The sequence below is a fragment of the Pongo abelii genome, chromosome 10, assembly GCF_028885655.2.
Source record: "Pongo abelii isolate AG06213 chromosome 10, NHGRI_mPonAbe1-v2.0_pri, whole genome shotgun sequence".
NCBI lineage: Eukaryota > Metazoa > Chordata > Mammalia > Primates > Hominidae > Pongo > Pongo abelii.
In genome coordinates, this window is record NC_071995.2 from 9,028,020 (window position 1) to 9,046,266 (window position 18,247).

General features: G+C 37.4%; 1 protein-coding gene across 1 annotated transcript in view; it reads right to left on the reverse strand.

Annotated features, from left to right (window-relative positions):
* A2M (alpha-2-macroglobulin) overlaps positions 1 to 17,874 on the reverse strand; it is a 50,540-nt gene extending 32,666 nt beyond the window's left edge. The window contains 15 exon segments of the mRNA NM_001133457.1: positions 524 to 673; positions 1,283 to 1,425; positions 3,037 to 3,100; positions 3,342 to 3,569; positions 6,153 to 6,314; positions 8,145 to 8,254; positions 8,400 to 8,514; positions 9,432 to 9,552; positions 11,239 to 11,323; positions 11,786 to 11,954; positions 12,231 to 12,251; positions 14,084 to 14,136; positions 14,304 to 14,463; positions 15,289 to 15,472; positions 17,719 to 17,874. Coding sequence (NP_001126929.1) covers positions 524 to 673; positions 1,283 to 1,425; positions 3,037 to 3,100; positions 3,342 to 3,569; positions 6,153 to 6,314; positions 8,145 to 8,254; positions 8,400 to 8,514; positions 9,432 to 9,552; positions 11,239 to 11,323; positions 11,786 to 11,954; positions 12,231 to 12,251; positions 14,084 to 14,136; positions 14,304 to 14,463; positions 15,289 to 15,472; positions 17,719 to 17,804 — 1,851 coding nt within the window. The 5' untranslated portion in view covers positions 17,805 to 17,874.
* Between the last annotated feature and the right edge of the window lie 373 nt (positions 17,875 to 18,247).

Here is an 18,247-nt window from a genome sequence, read left to right on the forward strand (position 1 = left end):
GCATGGTCTTTTAACATTTTAAATATATAATTTCTGAATGGCTTCTCTGATTGCTCAGTCAATCGTTTCTTTTATTTTGCATAACTGCACTTCTCTTATAGCACTTTTCACAATCTGCTCTGTATTCTCTCCAGCCTTGTATATATGGATGTCTTGACACAATCAGAAGATTTGAGTTTGTATTGCTATGTGCTCTTGAGCAAGAAGCTTAACATGCCTGAATAACGAGTCCTTTTTTGGTTGTTAATTTTCATCACATTTTGTCTTTTTAAAAATGCTTTTATTTGATTCAACATACTGTATTAAGCGATACATTTTTTGTTTATTTTTTTACCTGCAGAAGTGAGTAGTTTTATATATATATATAATTCCTTACTAATGAAAGCCCACAAGAGAGCTCAAAACCATTAATTTCTAGATAAATATAATTTTACTTGATCTTATCCTACTTATCCAGTCATTTTTCCTTGCCCTGAGCCCCTGACATGGCCCTTCTTGATTCCTGAGGCTGCCGGGAACTCACCGAGGACGCGGAGAGCTCAGCATCAGGCTTCATGAGCAGCACGCTTTGGTCCACAGCGCGGAGGGCGCACAGGGACTGAGGAGCCGCTGTGACTCGCAGGTGGGCGTGCAAGGCTGGGAGACTTTGTGATGGGCTGAAGCTCAAATCCACCTGCGAAGTTGGAACAAAAGGTCAGAAAAGCAAATTTCCCGGTTTACCCATGCATTCACTCGCATTTGCAGAGTGTTCCTCACCGACAATGTATAACCACTCTGCTTGATTTCGTGGAGGGTTGGCATTATGTCAATCCTGAAGCTTTTTGTTCCCTACACTTCTCTTTCATTCTCAAGAATCATTTGAGCCAGTAGAATTATTTTTAATTATTCTTATAAATTACTTTTTTATCTTTGATACACGGCAAGGTGCTTATTAATTGTGGTGGAACGTGCATGGGTCTGGGTGCTCTTGCATTTTTCTTTTGGCTCCTTAGTAGTCTTAAAAACTTGCTTACATATTTCCCAACATTTTATCATAGAAGAAGGGAATAACATACTCTGAACTGTGTATTTGGTAAGAGGCACGGCTAGGAGAAGTTTAAGAGTTTTGTACTAGGAATCAAGTGATTCTGCTTCTTAGCGTGACTCTGCCACTGCCTTGCTGAATGTCTCTGGGGAATTTGTTTAACCCTGTTGGCCCTAATGTTCACAGGTATAAAACAAATGATAACAGTAGTAACTTCTAGTTTTAAATGTTGAAGATTTTATGATCTAAAACACCCACCTTGTTGGCCAGACAATTTTCAACATCATATTTTGCAGAATCCCCAATCACGTCCCCGGTAGGTAAAACGGCATAGATGAGCAACCGAGCGACAGGAGCAATGTCTGACTTCACAGGGATCGAGATGGAAAAATGACCCTTCACTGGGGCACAAAGAGAATGAGAGGAAGCCATCATAGGTTAATGACTATTTCCATTAGTAGATGTAGTAGACATAATAAACAGTAGATGTAACAAATGGATGACTGCCTCTAAGGACTCTTAGCTTTAGAAAAAAAACCCTATCAAAGCCGTCTCTCCTCTCATAAATCATATACTATATTGATTTTTCACCAGCTTTAAGCTTCAGCTCACCTACCTAATGTTCTGACGCTAATTAAGGGTATGAAGACATCCAGTTCACTACCATTTGATCTAGGCCTCATACTAGAAGAGGGAAATAGAACCTGAAGTTATGAGATGTAAGAGTAAGAGTTTAACACATTGTATTCATGCTACATCCTCTTTAACCTTCTATGAGCCAATATTTGATTCTTTCTCCATAAGAGGAACACCATGCTCCTTCAGAAGTTATTTTTTGATGCCTATGTAGATTCTTTAGAGGTTGCATTAAGTTTCCTTCAGCCTGCTATGGTGCTTCTGTGTTGCTACAAGAGCTAATGAGAGAGTAGATTACTGATACTTTTCTAGCAAGTTATCTTTTAGAGTCTACTAGACTGGGAGCAAACTTCAAAGGTTTATATTATGACATATTTGCTCATGGCAAGAGTGCAGTTCAGTCGGTAGAAGTACCCAATTTAATGCTTCATAAATCATAACTATCTTGAAAGGGAAAAAAGATATTTATAATAATATAAATGACATAAATGACTCAGCACAAGACCTGGTATACACAACATATCTTGAAATCATACATTTTCTCCACCCCATTCTCTAACACAATTCTCATTTTGAGAAGAGGTTCAAGAATATTTATGGTTTAAAAATTTGGACTAAGCATAGATTATACACAACAATATGTTATGTATTTTATTTTTCCCCTTTTTTTCTTATTTATTTATTTATTTACTTTTATAGAGATGGGGTCTCACTATGTTGACCAGGCTGGTCTCAAACTCCTGACCTCAAGAGATCCTCCCATCTTGTTCTCCCAAAGTACTGGGATTACACGCATGAGCCATCACAGCTGGCCCACACCAACATTTTAAATAACGCAAAGACAATAGGCTGAAAAAAAAGACAACACATATTTGATAAAGGGTGAGAAAAAAACCATTATTGTTTTCGCTCCCTCAACTTTCTTTTAATTAATATTAGATGGAAATGGTCTCTCATTACTTGAAAGTATTCCTGATATTCCCAGCTCAGGAATGGAAAACCAAACATCGTATCTTCTCACTCATAAGTAGGAGCTAAGCTATTAGGAAGTGGCAGCTAAGCTATTAGGAAGTGGCAGCTAAGCTATGAGGATGCAAAGGCATAAGAATGATACAATGGACTTTGTGGATTCAGGGGGAAGGGTGGAAGTGGGGTGAGGGATAAAAGACTACAAATTGGGTACAATGTGTACTGCTCGGGTGATGGGTGCACCAAAATCTCAGAAATCACTACTAAAGAATTTATTCATGTGACCAAACACCACCTGTTCCCCCAAAAACCTATGGAAAAAAAGGGAAAGTATTCTGATACTTCCGTGGTGTAAGGCTGAATGGGTCAGAATGGGGCAGCATTGCAGAGATGATGGAAATACTCACTGTCTTCCTGCTTCACAAGCAGTCCATGAGTCCCAGTTCGGACAATGCCTCCCTTTGCCATTATCTGCAAAAAAGGAAATAAAAAGAAATTAAATGTGCCAAAGAGAGAACACGCTTCAGTCTCACTTCAATATGCTTGTTTTATTGAGTCCCTTTTGGCAATAATTCACCCCAAGAGAAGTCAAACTTTCAAAAGGAACATGGATAAGAAGTCGAAGTCATGACATCTAAAGAGCTTCATGATTACTTGCTCCAAAGAGAGCTTTTGTCTACAGAGAAGTCAATGCAGTAACCTCCCTTCTCACCAGATAATAGAAGGAGAGCTTCTTTAGCCCCTGCAGGGCGCCTCCATTCAGAATATAATGTGCCTGGACTGTCTGAGTTTGGCCACAGGGTAGTTCGTGAGACACGGGCTCAAGGTGGACAAAGCTCTTGCTTGGGGAGAACACAAGATAAGCAGTGTGATGTGCCTCTTCGTGTTCTTCTGACACCCACTGGTAGCCGTAACAAGGACTACGATCCTTGTATTTGACCTAATGAATTAGAAAAATTATATTATTTTTAGATTATATGTCATAAAGATTAATGTTCTCACAAAACTACGTAAGTTTACTGTCCTACCTTAACTAGTAGCTAGAAATCTTTTGTTCCACAAAGAAAAGTGGGAGAAGGACCCCTTATTTTGTTTCCCTGCTTCAAATGTAGGCATGCTTTGTGACTTTACACTGCAGAGCCTCCTGGGATTGAGATATATATTTCTTAAGAGCATAAAAGGAGGCATCCTTTGCTCTGATTAGCTTGCTTGAAATTTCTTTGACTGCTTTACCTGTGCAGTTAGAGACACTGGAGCTATGAAACTTCATTGAGGAGAGTAAATAATTTCTAGAAATGGAAGAACTGTGCTTTCAGAAAGCAGCTGCCTTTTATAGGGTGGATTTTGAATGGGTATTATGAATAAATAAAATATTGTAACCTTAGGGGTCTGAGAAGACATTGGTAAAAAGCATTGGTTTAAGAGCTGAGCTGATGAATTAGCTGAAGTCTACCTCTTCTGGGCTATCTTAGGCTGATTGCTATTATGGTTATTTTTTTGAGACAGGGTTTTGCTCTGTTGCCCATGCTGGAGTGCAGTGGCACGATCTTGGCTCAGTGCAATCTCCGCCTCCGGGGCTCAAGTGATCCTCCCAGTCAGCCTCCTGAGTTGCTAGGACTACAGGTGCATGCCACCCCACCCAGTTAATTTTTTGTATATTTTGTAGAGATGGGGTTTCACCCCATTGCCTAGGCTGGTCTCGAACTCCTGGCCTCGCACAATCCACCCACCTCAGCCTCCCAAAGTGCTGGGATTACAGGCGTGAGCTACCGTGCCTGGCCTAGGCTGATTATTTTTAATGCTCCCTGCAGTCTGGATTCTAATGCCTCAGAGGCCCTATTTGGGTTATATTTCCAACTTTTCTTCCTGTAGAAGTTATTCCTTAGCTCCTTTCAGGCTTCCTCTACCTTCATCCCCAGCTCCCAATAGCACTAGTGAATCCTTGAGCAAAACGTTTTGTTCATATCTTAATATATATTTTGGCGACAACACATAGATGATCGCCCCAAACAGGGAGCATGTAGGAATAATAATTTCATTGTCAAGACTAGCACAACGCCTGGCACGTAGAAAGCATTCAAAGCACTTTTTCAAATGAGTAAATGTTCAAATTTGAGTTTATCAGAGGTAGGTGCTTTTATGCCATCTATTAAAGCTAAATAAATAAAACGTATTATTTATTTCTCTGTAACAATGTAAGGACTCTAAAGAGGCAGGGGTTTTCCATTATCATGATTATGTAATATATATTAAATATGTATTGTATATCCATATATCTATAGACATGTCTACATCTCTCTTGATAAATAGAGGACTGCATGCTATACTGAACAGGTTATACTGGTATGAACAGGTCATCTGGAGAAAATTAGAATAGCAAGACAAAATAAAGTAAGGTAATAATTTTTGGAGTATATATTTTTAAAACTAAATGCTAATTATGTTAGAATTGGCTTTTATAGTAAAAGTATCTAACAGTTAAAGGGGGCTTACTAAGTGCTTCAACATGCATTATTTCACTTAATCTTTGCAACCACCCCAAGAGTTAGGTGTTAATATTGCAATCATTTTACAGATAAGGAAATGAAGCACAGAGGTTTTAGTTAATTCCTTAAAATAGGGTTGAGCCAGTATTTTTAACCACTTTATCTGATTCAGATTCTGGAATTCACACTTTTCAAAATAATTATTATAAACACACACACACGCACATACAACATAAAATTACCATCTTCATTATTCTTTAGTGTACAGTTTGGTAGTGTTAAGTATATCTGTTGTGCAACAGATCTCCAGAACTTTTCATCTTGTAAAACTAAACCTGAATACTAACAAGAACAATTCCCCATTTCTCTCTTTCCCTAGCCCTTGGCAACCACCATCCTGTTTTCTATTTCTCTGATTTTGACTACTTTGGAAACCCCATGTAAGTGAATCATATAGTATTGGTCTTCTTGTGACTAGCTTATTTCACTTACCATAATGTCCTCAAGGGTCATTCATGCTGTAGCATGTGACAGGATTTCCTTCCCTTCTCAGGCTGCATAATATTCTGTTGTATTTATATACCACATTTTGTTTACCTGTTCATCCCTTGATGGACATTTGGGTAGCCTCAATCTCTCAGCTATTGTGAATAGTGCAGCTATGAACATGGGTGTGCAAATATCTCTTTGAGACCCTGCTTTCGATTCTTTTGAATATATGTCCAGAAGTAGGATTACTGGATCATTTTGTAATTCTATTTTTTAATTTTTTCAGAAACTACTATACTGTTTTTCACAGTGGCTGTGCCATTTTACATTCCCAACAACACCGCTAAAGTCTAACCCGCACTTTTAATCACAACAATATACTGCCTTCTTTTCTTAAACTTTAAAAAAGTTAACCTTAAATTGGTTTCTAATTGCTAGTTTTTTTCTCTCCATAGAACTAAACACAGTTTGGAAATTTTCTCACCCTTAGGTTGCAACCTTGTTTTCAAGGCTACTTCATGTCATTGGTAACTTCTTTCCAAACTTACCCTAACAGTAAGAGAGGTACCCATAACGTTGGTGGTGTTGATAGAGAACTGTACAAGGCCATGCTCATCTGTGGTAGCATTGGAGTAATAGTTTGCTTCATTTCCTCTGATGAGTATGACTTTATTTGGTATAGGGACGCCTTTCCCATCTACTAGGCGCACCTGAAGATTAAAAGCTGTGGATTAGTTATATTGGTAATAACTAATAGGCACCAAACATATTCATTTTATCACATTTTTTAGTGCCTCCTCTATGTTGAACATGGTTCCAGGCACTGAGGACACAGCAGTGAAAAAAAACGAACTTTCTTCCATCACAGAGCTTACTGTCTAGTGAGAGATAGATGCTAAATAAATATATATATAACATACACTAATTTAGTAGTAATCAATCCTAAGAAGAAAAACAGAGCAGTGTGAAGGGATAGAGAGTGATCGGGATAATAACAAGAGTGACCTGAAAAATGTCTTCTAGATATTTTGGAAGTGCTGTGTATTATTATATATAACTCCTACTAGAGAGTCACAGAGCACTAGAGTAATATGATAATGAAATATTTTAATCTACTAACTAAATTTATTTGTGCCCCAAACACCTATTTTGGAGTGGACCATTAACTTCCTATAGATTAGTGTCTGAAGTCTCATAAGTGCACAAGTAAACAATTGCCAATACATTGTCCTGTGTGTTTCTCTAGTTGTCTTAGACATGGTCTCTGCTTCTCAACCTAGATCTTCAGCCTTTTGGAAGGTAGGCAGATTTTATGACACATTTCCCATGTGAAAAATGTAAAATTGAAAAGAGGCACACAGTATTAAATAAGTTGCCAAAGCTAATTTACTGCTAATGTTGTATCGGCAGTTGAGTAGTCCAGTTCAGATTGTAAAGGTGGCGATTCTTTTTCAGTATAAGCTACATTTGGTAGCAGGAAGAACAATAGGCTGACCCCACAGTGCTCGTAATTGATTTACAAAATCTAAGTTTGCCAATGAAATGTTGGCTGCATGTACAAAGACAAGAATAGGCACATAATTCTGATTTTCTTCTAGCTAGAGAGTCTTATGACAAATAGGATAGTTATTTAGCAGCAATAAAATGTACTTAAAAAGTACACTATATTTCTGAGAAATTTACAAATGAGCTGCACTTTCATTTTAGGAAGTTGAATACATTTTGGTGTCATGACACAACCAAGCCTTCTAGAATGTACTCCACTTTGTTGAGTCTATGCTGTTTTACACCCTTCATAGCTGAAATCCTATAACATTTACATTAAGAAAATGATACACAGTAAATATACATTGAGGCACATGTAACTGTCATCTCAGACTTCTAGAGTCATAAAGATCCATTTGCACATCTGCTGACAACAGAAAAATTGTAAGAGAAGATTTTTTTGGTAGATAATATGAAAATTCATAATTCAAAAATCTGAGAACCTTAAATAGCAGTGTTTTACCCCATGTTCACTGTTTTAGAAATATACTTGTTATAGAAAAATAGTGTAAATATACTATCCATGAAATAAACATTATTGTAGAATCTTTAATACCTCAAAATAAAAATTAAAACCACCTACCCACCTGTTTCCATACAAAGTTAGTGTTAGCATCGTAATGAAACTGGTCAGCATGAATTTTGAGATTCTTGTGAGAAAATGTCATAAAAACCTGAGACTGCCTGGTAAACCATGAGAAGGAGATTGAGTGACTTGTACAATGCTGTTTCAAAAGAAGGGGGAAAAACTCTACTAATTTTAATAAGGCTTTAGGATAATTCCATACATTTCATATACAAATTTACAGAAGAATAAATCTATTTTTATGTAGTTTTATACCTTTGGTTATACTAATCAAGCCTTGGTGATATTTTATACCTTTGGTTATATTAAATGATAACATTAACCCGGCATGGTTTTAGCAGAAACCATAACTATTGTGCTAATTAGGTAACAGTACATGGGTTGACGAGTGAACTGGAAAATACTCCACCTGCCCAAAGAAGGGAATCCCCTGTCTAAAGTGTGAGTCCGCTTTCACAAATGAGAGTTTGGTTATGGTTCTTGTGATTTCACTGGACTGCCTTCCAGTCAATTCCACCACTGAAAAAGAACAAAAAAATCTGTTCTTTTTGGGAAGAATGATGTCTCTAAAATTCTATCACCTCCCCCCAACTTACAATTCATTATTTGGCTGAGAAAATCAATGCCTATTGTTTTTTCTCTTATACCCGTGTAGTACACAAACCTGTTCCTTCTTCTTGGATCTGGGCCTTAGTGTGAAGTTTCATTTCATACTCCTTCCTCTTCAGCTGGAAGACCTTGGTTTTTACTTGCTGATAGAAGCAGCCATGGCTGTTTAGCTAAGAAGGGAGAAAATAAAATACAAAAATACAATGCATATTATACTAAATAGATCAGTGGTCAGTTAACCTGGTGTGATTTTGTGGGGGGACAACATCATGTAGGCATTTTCTATGACGAGGACACAATAAATATTCTCTAGCAACTAAATATTAAATTTCACAACAATATCTCATGTATAATTGACAGATGTATTCCTTGGTATCTGAAATTCCCTAGATATATTGCGATAGAAATGTCTTAAAATTTGAGGAGTAATTTTTTTTTGTACAAAGGATGCATAATATTTATACATATTTATGGGGTACAAGAGATATTTTGTTACATGCATAGAATGTGTAATGATCACATCGCGGGATTTAGGGTGCCTACCAACTCAAGTATTTATCATTTCTATGTGTTGGAAATAGTTCAAGTCCTGTCCACTTGCTATTTTGAAATACACAGTACATCTGCTCTTGACCATCAGAACTCCTCATCAAAGCCTGGTTCCTCCTCCGTAACATTCAGCTGCGGTTGGGAAGCGGCCTCCTGTATGGGGACTGTGTTTGTCAACTCTCTGGCTTCTTGGTGGGGCCATGTGATAGGTTCTTGTTCACAGAGAGAGCCGAACTGATGCCCTGGCCAGCTAAGGCAGTTAAGAGGTGTATGGTTTTTTCCTTCCTTTGTAGAAGTGAATGCCCATGGAGGCTTTGGATGGCTCAGCGTCTATCATTCTGAAACACTCACAATGGGCAATTACAAGAAATAAATAATTCCCACTGTGCTAAGTTCATGATTTTTTTTTGAAAAATTACAATAGCCAACATGGAATTCTCTTCTAGATTGTTCTCTTCCTGAATCAGAAAAATGCTGCAACTCACTGCTTTTCAACAATGCCTTGTTATTCTCTAGAAAAAAATAGTGTTCAACCTACCTGTCCACTGAATTTCTCACAGAAAGCCTGTGAATCTTCACCATGGCAGTTGGAAGCATCACTATACTTTCTGCAAATGCTCACAGTCACATGTCCTGGGACAGGCTTCCCATATGTGTATCTGTCATGAGAACATTCCCAAAGGAATCAGAGCAGACACTGAACCTCCCCATTTTCTAGCTATTTATATCTCCCCTTTAGCTACAGTATATTCCCCGTCTATACTTCCCTCTGCTCTCTGCTGGGCTCACACAATATTGAAGACAAGAGTCAGTAATGGCTCTTATAGAAATCTCCATTGCAACATGCTGAAATTTACTACATTCTTCTTTTATCATTTCTTTTTTTTTCCTTGATTTTTTTGGTTTTATCTTAAAAAAGTCTTTCTTATTATAAAACTTAAACCTGTTCTTAAAAGAGAAGACAATACCAGCAAAACGAAACAGAACAAAAAAAAAAACCAAACACCCTCAAGTCTACCTAGGAATACAAACTATTAGTACGATAGTGTCTCTTCTTCCATCATCCCCTCCCCATGTGCAGCCATCTCTATATCGAGTTTCATTTGTTTACTTTTTTTTTTGAGACTGAGTCTCGCTCTGTCGCCCAGGCTGGGGTGCAGTGGCATGATCTCTGCTCACTGCAACCTCTACCTCCCGGGTTCATGCCATTCTCCTGCCTCAGCCTTCCGAGTAGCTGGGACTACAGGAGCCCACCACCATGCCTGGCTAATTTTTTGTATTTTTTAGTAGAGATGGGGTTTCACCGTGTTAGCCAGGATGGTCTTGATCTCCTGACCTCGTGATCTGCCCGCCTCGGCCTCCCAAAGTGCTGGGATTACAGGCATGAGCCACCGCGCTGGGCCTGTTTACTTTTTTACAAAAGTGGGATTGTGTCATAAATATGTCATAGACAATTGCTGGGTTTTCAAGTGCATTTGTCTCCTTTCCTATTTGAGAATGTCCTCTGTATGTCTATTTGCAAGATCACACCAGTTATGAGGAACCAGGAACTTGGCCATCACTGTGAGACAGAACTGGAGCAGGGGCCTAGCTGAATAGTAGGTGTATCACATGTGTGATCTTTGGGCAGGACTGATTCCTTCACTATACCTGCTCTTTCTGCCACTAGCTACTGTGTGCCGCCACGGACACGAACATAAGATCCAGGAAACAAGAGTTTTCAAGGTTGGAACAGACTGTCTTGAGAGATCACGTTCTGTCTCTTCAGTAAAAATGTCAGTGCAGACAGGTATGTAGACCAGCCTTAGGTAGACTAGTGAGTTAGATGAGATTTCAGTTGTATGCCTATCTCTACAAATTCTGAATCTAAGTGATTTTTCCAGTAAGCATGCAAGGTCAGGTAAATGATCTGTTGATGATTGAATTTCCCCTTATAGCCATGTGTTAATTATCTCCCTAATATACGTTTGGTTATTTTTGGTTAAGGCAGAGCCAATACCCTTCAACACTATCCACCCTTCCCCATTTTGTGTGTGTGTGTGTGTGTGTGTGTGTGTGTGTGTGTGTGTGTAGTTTTGTCACTTTCAGAATCAATCCTATTAGCATAACCTCTCTAGAAACAGTATCTTACCTCATGATAGAATAATGCTGATAAGAACGTGAAAGAAAATAAAAAGGAAAAATAGAAAAGCAACAGGAGAATAACATTCTACAGATGAGGATGCTGTCAAAGCACTTAAAATTTTTGTGTTGCCACTGCTCCCAGAGAGAGTAGTTAAAATATCCCAAATAGTGAGTCTCTTTTAAATAATCCCCCACAAAAGATTTTTAAAAAATGAACTCACAGGCCACACACTGATACATTCATCTCTTCTTCCAAGATGGTGATTATCTTTGGCACTGTTACTTGTACTTCAAACTTGGGAAGAACTGTTGATTGGTGATAAAGAAGGTTGGTGATTGGTTTTCAACTTTGGGGGAATTCCTATTTTCAGGTTCCCTGTAACAGTTCCCTAATAATATTTTAGGGCTCTGAAAAGGTAGCTCTGCTCTCCAATCTATTCTTATCTAACCTCCTCTCAAATGAAGGTTTCAGTTGAGGGACTATGAGAGATCACTGTATGCTTAATTAATTATGGAAAACTCCATTAAAACAAGAATGTTTTAATTTCGGGGGGTTGGTATTAAATATTGCTACAGAAAATAACCAAGCTATGTGAAGTCCTATTCGCAAATCACTGATGTCCTCATTGGACTTAGGTGTAATTAATTCTACTCCAAGCCCAATGTCACCCATGGGAAATGGAAAGACTCCAAATGAGCTTAAATTCCAGGCCCTAAGAGTTTAAATATGAAGAAAAATAATATTCGATGACTTTTCATGATCCATACCAAATTCCTCCACGGTGAAAGGGTGCTCTGTCCTTCTACCTGATTTCTTCTGTACCACCACCTTGTAGGAGCCCTGGAAGGGCTCTGATGAGAGGGGAAAAGAAAACTGCTTGAGGCCACCCTCTAACTGGAAACTCTGCCATTGTGCGATGCGATTTCCTTTGGGATCCTATGAGTAAATTAATTATAACTTACAAAAGCACCTGGAGCATTGGAGCTAATAAAAGATATATATGGAAACCCTAAGTTAGCTACAAAAAGGACAAATGGGGTAGTAGTAAAGGGTGAGGAGAGGAGATGAGTTGTAGCCATCTAGCTCTATGGGAGTTGGAAGGCTTCTCCTTTAATGACAAGTTTCTGAGATATTGTAAAAACCTCTGAAATAAGAACATTTTCCCTATATGTATTGCTTTCCTTCTAATATGGAATGTTTCATGTTGCTTACCTGAATGTATACTAGTGGAATCTGAAAGACAAAAGAAAAAAGAAGAAGTTTATAATTATTTTCAAATATTCTTAAATCTCATTTAGAAGCAAAGCAGCTAGTATTTGCTAGCATAACAGGGTGAGTATAGTAAAAAATAATTTAATTGTACATTTAAAAATAACTAAAAGTGTAATTGAATTTATTCGTAACACAAAGAATAAATGTTTGAGGGGATGGGTACTCCATTTATTGATACAGGCATGCAATGCCTGATAATAATCATTATCCATGATTGGATAATTATATGGATAATGATAATAATTATCATCCATAATCATTATCGTGCACTGCATGCCTGTATCAAAATATCTCATGTAACCCATGAATATATACACCTACTATGTTTCCACAAAAATTTAAAAACAATAAAAAATTTAAAAAATCTAAATTAGTTTTATATAGAATAATTCCCTCTATAGTGAAATACAGAAATATTCCAGATTAAATTTTATAGAACTTTTCATTAATCTAATTTTAAGCAATTAATAAATAATGTTAAGAACTTACTAGGCCTTCAGCAAGAAATACACATGTAAAGTGCCATTTACTAAAAATGGATTTATTAACATGTCTCAAGTGCTTATAGCAACCTAGTGAAGATCAATCCTTTGCTATGCAATTTTACAGGTTGAGAAATAAACACTTATGTAACTATAAGTAAATATGTTCAGATGTAATCATTAAGATGGGTCATAGAATTCTTAGGTAGTTCTAAGAATGAGGAGGAATGCACATATTTCATTAATAAGTATTAGTTTAATAAATATTACTTTTAAAAATGAATAAACAATGATAAAGGAGCTACTATCAATGTTTATTCATTTTTAAAAACTAATCTTTATTAAGTACCTTCTCATGTGCTGTGTATCATTCTAGGTATTGAGAATATAACCATGCACAAAAGAACAATATGTCTGCTTTAATGGAACTTATGTTATAATAGAAACAGGCAGATTTTTAAAAACCAATACGTATAGAATGGTGGTAAGTGCCAATAGAAAAACAAAGCCGAGTTAGGCTGACAGAGTGATGGGTGTGGTGCCTCATTTTAGACAGAGGAGTGAAAGTAGAAGCTGGGAGACCACTTTGAAGGTTACTGCAATGATCTTATTTAGAGATGACATTGGCTAGGACTAGCTTGCAGCAGTAGTTCAGATGATAAGAAACAGTCTGAACATATTTTAAGCCAATATGATTTTCCAGTGAAGTGGATGTGGGTATGAGAGAAAGAGAAAAAAGAACTAGGCCATATCTTTTGTCTCTGGAGCTAGAAGAGAAGAGTTGCCTCTTTTTGAGACAAGAAAATGTGAAGAAGTTGATTTGGGAGAGAAAAATGAAGACTTTGGGTTGATGTCTGCATTACAATAGAAAGAATTGTTTCTTATCACAGATACCAAGGGTTAGTCTTGAGGAACAAATTAATTACCCTGACTTTCCTTTATAGTGGAGATTTTGGTAGATGTGTATAGAAAAAATCGAAATCTTTAAAATGTTTTTTGAGCTTAGGTTCTTTGAGGGTTTATCTGTGTCTGCTATTGAATGTATCTTTCTAATTGTCCTAATTAAGAACTATCCGAAAATAAATTTAATTGTGTGACAACTGACTGAGTACCAGCACCAAGACAGAAAGAATTACCTACTTTCTTTACCTGGAATGATGTTTTGGATTAGGATCTTGTGCTGTTGTAATGCCAGAAGTTACTGTTAATGATACCAGATTCTTCCTCTCCCTGGACTTCCCTCAGCACAAAAAACAGGTTCCCAGCCTGTTTATACAGACAATCATTTGATGTAGATAATAGAAAACTCACCAACTCATTCAGGGGGTGAAAGTTTTCATCCATGGAGACGACACGAAATTTCACTGAAACAGAAATATTTTTCATGAGACCCCCCAAACCCAAAGTAGGCCTGTAGGCTGGTAAGACAAGCTATTAAGGAACCAAGATTATAGGAACTTTGCCTGGGGAACATCCAGGGGAAGAAGATCTTTGGTTTTTGAAGTTGTCCTGTCTGTAGGGTTCTTCATACCTGTCTGCGCTGGTTTGTAGATTGATTTGTCTGTCTGGACAAAGACCAGACTGTCCTCGTTCTTAACCATCACTGTGGTCCGCTTCTTAAATTCTTGGGTTGGTCCTTTCACTTGGACGGTGAGGAACATTACCTCCTCATTGGATGAAGACTTTGGGATCTGAAATACGGGACAGATCCTGAAACCCCATTCAGCACCCGCAGGTCTCCTCCCCTATTTGCTGTTCCACTTTTCCCTGGAGATCTTGCCCTTCTTCCTTAACTTTACTCCCTTGTTCTCAGCAGGGAAAGCTTGCATGGACAGGAATCACTTCTGCCATTTTACAAATGGGGAGACAGGACACAAGGTGGAGGAAAATACATCAGTAAGAGAGGTCATAAGTGAGATTTGCATCTTCATACAGCTCAGAAAAAACAGTCTTGATTCAATTATACACTGAGCTTTACCAGGTTGATGTTACATGCTAAAAGGGCATGGTCGAAGCATGTTTTAAAGGCTATGGGAAAAAAACCCGTATTTTACTGACACTAGGCTGTAAGCATCTCACATGTGGACAACTCTGAAGAGATATTACACCTTTGCTCAGGGTAATTTGTACAATTTTTACTCTTAGAAGTAGTGTGGAGTGATGTGTTCCTGTCAGTCCACCACTGGTGGCTCATGTTGAGCCTTGGCCTAGTTTGCTTTATTAATATTTTTTCCATCTTAATTTTAAGAAGTCACATTTTCTTTTTTTTCCCCCCCTTTCTGGCTAATAGGGTTTCTATTTGATTATTAAGTTGATTTTTTGTGTGCCTGTAAATATTTGTCTCCCGTGGCTGGAGAGTCGTGCGTTCCTCCTTAATGTGTATACTTAGTTTGCTACATTTGGATTCCTTTCTGAAGTTCTTACCAGCCTCCCAAAGCCTCATCTTGACAGAATACTAGATTTGTATGACCCTGACTAAAAGACCCAAGTATACTAAGTCAAACAGCCACACTCACAGCGAAGGCGACACAGTGGAGTACGTCGTTCTCCGCCTCCAGGTCAGTGAAGAGGCTCCTGTTTCCCCTGACAGACTCCAAGGAAGCACTTACAGTCACTGTCTCATTCAGGTAGCTCAGAAGGACACAGCCCTTCTCAGCGGTCTCAGTGTGGAGCAGGGAGGGGACCAGCACCATATACTGCCTGGGAATGAGACGGTTCAGTTAGAGGAAAGTGAAGGAGGAGAAGCATTGCTATCAACAGCACTTTTTTCCATCATCATAATTATCATCATCAGTGCTACACCAAGAGAAGACATACTGATGAGCATGAAATTTGGCTGTTGAAGGCCATGCATAAGAATTGTTTCCCTTTTCCCTCACATGCCATGGCAGTGAACATTTTACCTGAGGTAGGTCTCAAAGAGATTAAAACTTGTAGGCATGCTTCACTTTAAGGAATAATTTATGAACATCTGAATTCAAATAAAAATATGTAGTTACATTTGTTCATGTTGTAAAATCTATTTTTACCTTCAAGTTGCTGTAAAAAGTAAGCAAGCTCTCCGTCATGCGGACATTACAAAAACTAATCAAATTATAGAAGTTTCATTAAAATATATATACACACATACATACATACACACATTCAGCAGCCCTATGAAAATTGTATGGTAAGCACTTGCTTCCACTCCACAGATACGGAATCTGAGCCTCAAAGAAAGTGAGCCATTACTTCACAGTCTCAGTTGTGGTAAGCAGCTAATAAGGTCTTAAGAGTGTTACCTAACCATGGATGTTTGCATTTTAAATATTTGCCTTTCAGCTCATGATTAGACAATGGCTCCATCCAAAAATGGTCCTCTGGTGATTGACTTTAGACCTTGGTAACTCATGTGCAGTACAGAAACCTTCTCAGTACCCTGACATATAATTTAAGATCAACCCCGTAGTTTTTGTACAGTTTTTCTCACAGAACTCCTAAAATAATTTTTGGACACTGTGCACTCCTTACATATTTTCAAGTAAACATATTTTTATCATGATTTTAAGCAATAGCAAAAGATATTATTTTTGATGAGATTTTAAATTAATGCTTAGATTACTTTTACAATTTTCTTATGGAATAATAAACATTGTAGTACAAGATGCCTACTATCACTATTTAAAAATACATTAAAAAATTCTTTTAATGGTCTGATATTTAATATCGTTCTCCTTTTTTCCTTTTTGAATTTGAATTTCCATGCCAATTACCATACAGAAATTTATCCTAAATTTTTATATTTCAAAAAATTTTGTGAATTATTCTTACTTCTTTATTGTCAAGCATCTATACCTATATGTATGTATACTTATGTTCACATATATACATATATGTATACATATACATAAATACATATATATGTAACATATGTGGGTAGGTAAATTTAACTTTAACTCCTCTTTTAAATAGAATGTGACCATAAATTTATAAACATTAAACATTTCCTTCTGATTGAGCTATGTTCAAAAATACTTGTATATAACTGATCAAAACAAAATAAATAGATTACAAAGTATGATTCATACATATTAGATATAAAACTAAAATACTTTTGAAGCACATCTTTAATGAGAATGATGAGCTGTTTTCCCCCCCCAGTGAATTTATGTATCCATGGATGAATAGTCCTTACTGCAAGAATTAAACAAGGTCTAACATTAATTCTGTTACTATTTTTGTTTTGTGTAGATATAAGTGCTAAGAAGAATGGTTCACATAAAAGTAAACAAATGGCAGGGAAAACAATTGCATCATTGTTACCACTTCTTGCAACTTCTGCATTAGATGCTAAAAATCACCTAGTACTCTATTATCAAGAATCCCTTCTCATCACTCATCAGCTGGTATTTCCTTTAGTTCCTCCTTCAGTTGTGTTGAAACAAAGAATTCATCACCACCTCATCTGCAAAAGGATTTCTCTTCTGACATTAGAGTCCCTTGCTTTTTCAATATCAACACCAGTATTTCAAATTGTTCCTTTATTTGGCACTCTACAGATTTTTATACTCCAGGGCATTGTTCCATGTTTGGTTGTGGGAGAGAATTGTCTTTATTTTTATAAAATAGAAATTGGACCCTTAAGAAAGAGGAAGTAAGAAAAGATAAATAGCATGGTCTCAAGTAGATCAAAATGAACATGAATATCTAAAAATTATACTTTTAAAAAAACTGAAAATTTCTGACACTCCTTAGGAAGGCTTTGCATATTAGAGGTTCAGAGAGTTGGGGAAGAATGATTAAAAGTAAGCAAGTAATGAGTAAACTAGATTTACAAAATCTGGAAGGAACCTTAGAGATAAGAAGATGACAGTATCATAGGAAAGAAAAAGGAATGATATAAAGAAAAATCTGCAATAAATGAAGGACTCTAGGTTCATGCTTCATGCTCTCTGTGTGGAACTCACGGTTTTCCAGAGACTGAGGCATCTGTGGGCAGGAGGACCAAGAGGAGAAGAACCAGACTTGGATGAAGGAGTTTGTTCTTCCCCATGTTGCAGAAAGAAGGAGCTGGAGGAGACCAGACTGTATTGTACCCTACTCCCTACAATCCATCTGGTCCCAAACACTTCCCAAAGCAACTGGGCTTTATGCTGCTCTGTGTGCAAACAGGAAGTTCCACCCACACAAGATCTCCAAACAAAATTGAGGTCTCTGAACATTCTCTGGAAAGGTCACTGATGGCCTATTTATAGTCAAGGTTAATTCCTGGCGGGCTAAATAGAATCCCTGGAGGGCTAAAACTACATTCCCGTAAGAGCTCACTTTTACCGTAAAGCAGCTAATAAGCTTTTCAACCTCTTCTCTCCCTCACTCCCCCACAACTCCTCACAACGCCTTTTATGGTGCTTCTCACATCTCTTGTATGAATAGCTGGCAAGGAAAACTACAATTTAAGCACCACTGGGCAGGCTCAAAACAGATATTTCACTACAA